The 5,462-nt window shown below is 37.0% G+C and overlaps 1 protein-coding gene across 1 annotated transcript; it reads right to left on the bottom strand.

Annotated features, from left to right (window-relative positions):
* Positions 1-804: 804 nt before the first annotated feature.
* Positions 805-2,805, bottom strand: LOC149015936 (UDP-glycosyltransferase 74F2-like). Its single transcript, XM_089157065.1, has 2 exons — positions 2,137-2,805; positions 805-1,854 (listed from the first exon to the last, which is right to left on the bottom strand). Exons 1-2 carry the CDS (start codon positions 2,788-2,790, stop codon positions 1,129-1,131), a joined length of 1,380 nt encoding a protein of 459 aa, XP_089013191.1. The 5' UTR covers positions 2,791-2,805; the 3' UTR covers positions 805-1,128.
* Between the last annotated feature and the right edge of the window lie 2,657 nt (positions 2,806-5,462).

The following is a 5,462-nucleotide window of genomic DNA, read 5'->3' on the forward strand; positions in this document are numbered from 1 at the left end:
ATTCCTATGACACTAGGAATTCTCCTCTCACAACAATAATATATCTCTAGATTGCTTTTGTAAAGTTGACTTACAAGGTGCCAAGCCTATTAACACGCCCATGTCATGTCCATTCGTTTGTCGAAAGATGGTGGTAAACTCTTGACTGATCCAACTATGTATAGAAGTCTTGTGGCTAGTCTACAATATGTTATGATTACTAGACCGGATCTTTCATTTTTGGACAACAAATTATGCCAGTTTCTATTTGCACCAACTGAAGACCATTGGATTGCTCTCAAGCGTCTTCTCAGATATCTCAAAGGAACTATTCTATTTGGATTACATATTTCACCACCTTCCTCCTATTTTATAACGGCTTACACGGATGCTGACTGGGTAGGATGCCCAGATGATCGTAAGTCTCAGGGAGGGTATCTTATATTTTTGGGTTCTAATTAGTCTCTTGGAAACAGTCTACTGTGCGGAGAGTAAATACCGTGCTCTTGCTCTTGCCACCATAGAGATTACTTAAATACAGTATCTTCTTTCTAAGTTAGGCATCCCTCAAACAAAGCCTCCTACATTATGGTTTGACAATATTGGGGCCACCTATCTCTCCACCAACCCGGTCTTTCATGCTAGGACTAAACATATCGAAGTTGATTTTCATTTTGTTAGAGATAAAGTGGCAAAGAAGGATTTGTTGATACAGTATAATTTTACTACTGATCAATTAGCCAATCTTCTCACCAAGTCTCTTTCTACTCCTTGATTTCTTATTCTTTTATCCAAACTCAAGCTCCTTGAAGGCCCCTTGACTTTGAGGGAGGGTTTAGAGATAAATAGACACATGGTATAGATGTGTTATGGTATACTGTCATATACAGTTCGTTATGATGTAATAACCATTTTCAATAAATATGCATAAGATGGTCTACATTAGATCATCAATTTATTTGCACTCAAATACTATTGTAATACAAAGAAGCGTAAGGAAACCAAAACTCTTACATTTAGAGGGGGGGGAGATCTGAAAAGAGGAGAAATGGGAGAAGGGTGTGGTTCGGTGGAATTTCCGATTATGCAAATCATTGGAAGACGAAGTCACGAAAGTAATGGAGTTCCTATTAAGTAATCAGATTCTTATTAATTAGGGGATACTAATTGAGCTATAAATTCATCAATATTTTTATCTGAACTTCCACCTTTGTCCACTGCTTCCTTAGCTAAAGTCTTCCATTTCAAGGCATTTTTCTTAATCGCTTTCCCTCTCTCTCCTTCCATAACTTCCCTTATGCATGAATCTACCTCTTCTTTTCTTACAATTCCATTGTCATCAACCTGAGCTCTAATTCCTGCTCCCCAAACATCCTCAATGTACTTCGCATTAGTGGGTTGATCTGTCCATTGTGGTAGTCCAACCATTGGAACTCCTAAGCTCAGCCCCTCTAGAGTTGAATTCCATCCACAATGTGTAACAAAGCACCCTATTGCCTTGTGAGACAATACATCTAATTGAGGAGACCATGACAACACCAGAAACTTCTCTGTTTCTTCATTCATACACTTGTTACTGAACTTGTCTCTCTCTGATGCCCTCACCACCCATAATACATAATTGTTGCTACTCCTCAAACCCAAAGCTAGTTCTTCCATCTGCTCAACTCCAAGTGCAGCCATGCTCCCGAACGATACATAGACAACACTTCCGGTTTCTCTACTATTTAACCAATTCATACACATAGTAGTATCAGGACTAAAAAGATTTATATTATAGTCTTTGTCTTCTTCTATCCCCTTCTCTAGGTACATGGAAGGTAAGGTTGGTCCAATTGTTCGCAATCGCCAGAGCTTCGCCATCCATTCCACTTCCTAAACATAAAAGATACAAAATAATACTCATCACATTAGAGAGAGAGAGAGAGAGAGAGAGAGATCTTTTCCATGGGATTGGGAGGGGGAAATCTAGCATATTACAAATTCTAAGTCGGTATTAGCATATCAGGAGCTAAAAGCCTTGAACTAAGTGTACACTCGGCTTTCTCATTAAATATTGAAAAGAAAAAAGTTCTACAGTTTGCTTTGGAAAAGAAAATACTCTTTGGAGACAAAATCTCCTAAAATAATTCAAGAAAATAATGTTTTTATACTCACCTCAGTCTCCAACTTGTCGAAGGAGTTCACAAGAAGCCAATCTGCTTCATCTATATTTGAGAATTGATTCACAACAAGTTCTGTGTAAGCAGGATAAGACCCCTGCACATAGATAAAGGATGGCAAGTCTTGTGGTTCTAGTGGTGGTAGCCCAGGAACTGAAATGGTTCCAGTCATGTCAGGTGGTGGGATGGTGAGAAGTCCCCTTTGAACATGGTAGTATATGTTATCAACAGCACAAGACTGAGTGAAGAACGAAGCTGTAACCAAGCCAAACTCTTTGGCTACATCTAAAGCCCATGGCAAGAATGAATCATATACAAGGCAATTGAAAGGATAATCTGAGTCTTTTTGTTTTTTTATGAGCTCAGCTAAGGTTTGTGAACCACTTTCTTTTAAACATGAAAGGTAGGTTTGGATACTATCTGCTTCTGTAAAACCACCAACATCGAAGCCATCAGAGATGGTTTCAATACCAACTGAACTGGATTCGCATTTCACGGACTTGGAGATGAAAACGGTTACAGCAAGTGTGGCTTTCAGGCCTTTTGACACTAAACGTTTAGAGAATTGGAGAGTTGGGTTTATGTGGCCTTGGCTTGGGTATGGTAGTACCAGCACATGGCCGCTGCAAGCTTTCTCTTGCTTCTCCATTCCCTCTCTCTCTCTCTCTTTCTCTCTCTCTCTCTCTCTCTCTCTCTCTCTCTCTCTACCTATTTATTAGCATGAAGTCCGACATCCGGGCAGAAATTATGGCTGAGATTGAAAGAAAAGTTGGACTTAAATGGGTCTTTGGGGTCTGTTCTGGACTTATCTTTTGGCATCTTTTTCTGAGGTAAGAGACTTTGTGATTGTCATTATACAATTATTATTATTCTTATTATTGTTTTTTTCGATACAGCCATTATACAATTATAAAGGGATCTAAGTGTCATGGATCAGGACGTCTTCTTTACAAGCGGAGGTCGGTGTTCTATGATGGAAGAGGTTACGACAACCTTTGAAGAGAAAAGCGTTTTTTCTTTCTAATCTTTGATATCCAAACAAAATATATATATATATATGTCAAAGATTAGAAAGAAAAAAAATTCAGGTTTTTATTATTTTCTTGATAGCTTACACTTTTCTTTTCAAAGGTTGTCGTAAGCTCTTCCATCATGGAACACCGACCTCCACTTGTAAAGAAGACGTCCTGATCCATGACAGTTAGATCCCTTCATAATTGTATAATGGCTGTATTCAAAAAAAAATAATGAGAATAATAATAATTATATAATGACAATCACAAAGTCTCTTACCTTAGAAAAAGATATATATATATATATATATATATATATATATATATATATATATATATATATATATATATATATATATATATATATATATATATATACATGCTTTTTGACTAGTGTAAGAGAGGCATCTTTATGTGAAGTCTTCTTCCATTCTTGCTCTCCACTTTTGCTCTCTCTTTCCAAGTGATGGTGCTCTCTTTTGCATTAAGTGTTTCCTTATAATCCTCATTTGAAAAAATAAAACAAGTTTTTTTTATGGTGAGTGCCTTCTTTCTTATTTTCTAAGTTTCTTTTAATCTTTTCAGGAATCCAAAAGGGAACCCAAACGAGGTAAGGATGTAAGATCAAGGGCCTATTTTTCTAATTTTTTTTACTTAATTTCATAGAGAACGGATTTGAGATGGCATGCCTACAGTCGTGCCTCTACCATCTCCTAGGCCCCTCTATATCTTTTTGCATTGTATGCATATATTTAGTACGTAATTAGCATTTGTATATTCTTTATCCTTTCCTTAATCACTTCTTGTAAATTTTTGTAAAAATTTTCAAACATGCCACCAGTCGCGCAAAAAAAAAATATGGCCATGTGAGCGGGGTTTCACTTTCCCATGTGATTATATATATATGGTAAGAAGAAAAACTTCATTCATAAATTTAAAGAAATACAAATATAGAAATACACCCAACAAAAAGGAATATAGAAAGATAGATACATGGAGACACAAGGTTCAAAATTAAACATCCGAAACCAAGGAGAGGAATTTGACGAAACGGTCATATATGCATTAGACAGGATCATTCAGGCTTAGGTATGGGTGAAACCCAATAGAATCTGCTAGTGCAATGGTTGATATGATCAGAGAAAGAAGAATTCTAGGTCTAGAGATGATAGAAGCTACAAGTGCAATGGTTGATATGATCAGAAGAAAAAAAATCAAGACAGCACAATCAAGGCAAAAGTCTTATGCAAATAGAAGAAGGACTGATCTGCAATTTCAAGTTGGGGAAAAAGCTTTTCTGAAGATATCACCTATGAATGATATAATGAGATTCAACATCAAAGGAAAGCTTAGCCCTCGGTACATCGAACCTTATGAGATCATTGAAAAGGTTGGACCAGTTGCATTTTAACTGGCCTTACCCTCATCTTTAGCCATTGTACATGATGTGTTCCATGCATTGATGCTATGTCAATATGTGGAAAATCCTGAGTATCTCCTCCAGCAAAAACTAGAAGGTCTAGGTACAAATCTTACCAATGATGAAAAATCAACCAAGATCTTGGATAGGAAAAACAAACAATTGCAGAACAATACCATACCATTGGTAAAGATTAGGAGGAAGAACCATCCCTCTAAGGAAGCTTCTTGGGACAAAGAAGATGAGATGAGATCAAAGTATCTCCATCTCTTTGGAAACCTATGTATGCTTCCAATTTCAAGGAGAATTTTTTTTTTTTAAAGGGGGAGGATGTGAAATCCCCCAAAACCCTAACCCATAAATCCTTATTGTAGGTCCAAAAACTCGAAGTGTAGGAAGAAGGCAACTATGGGCTATCCAGAGATCATTGGATTGGATTCCAAACCAATGGAATTAGATGGAGATGATGCTGAGTTGGAAGTTTTGTTAGAGTTTGGAAGGACTTCTAACTTAGATGTTGACAAAGTGGGTAGATGGATCAAGTACACTGTGATGACACGTGTAAAATGTCCAAATAGGAACTAGGGCAGAACATGGGTTTTGAAGGCCTAGGTTTTGTTCCTGGAACAAAAGTTCCAACGGCTTGTTGACTGCCCTAGTCGCCCTAGGCGACCAACTTGGTTTTGTGAAAAAATGATAATTTTGAAAATTTTATTTTTAAAGCCCTATTTAATGTGTGTTCGTTCTAAAATGTGTCATTATGATCTAAAGCCGTCATAACTTGTCAAAGAGCACTCCCCAAAGGTGAAAGATAGTATGGAGAGCATCCGACAAGGTTTTTGAACAACGATTTACTTTATTAAAGGTTAGTATTCATCTTCTTCGTTC

Source organism: Hakea prostrata, chromosome 5, assembly GCF_041222555.1.
Source record: "Hakea prostrata isolate BN-2017 chromosome 5, UWA_Hpros_2, whole genome shotgun sequence".
Taxonomy (NCBI): domain Eukaryota; kingdom Viridiplantae; phylum Streptophyta; class Magnoliopsida; order Proteales; family Proteaceae; genus Hakea; species Hakea prostrata.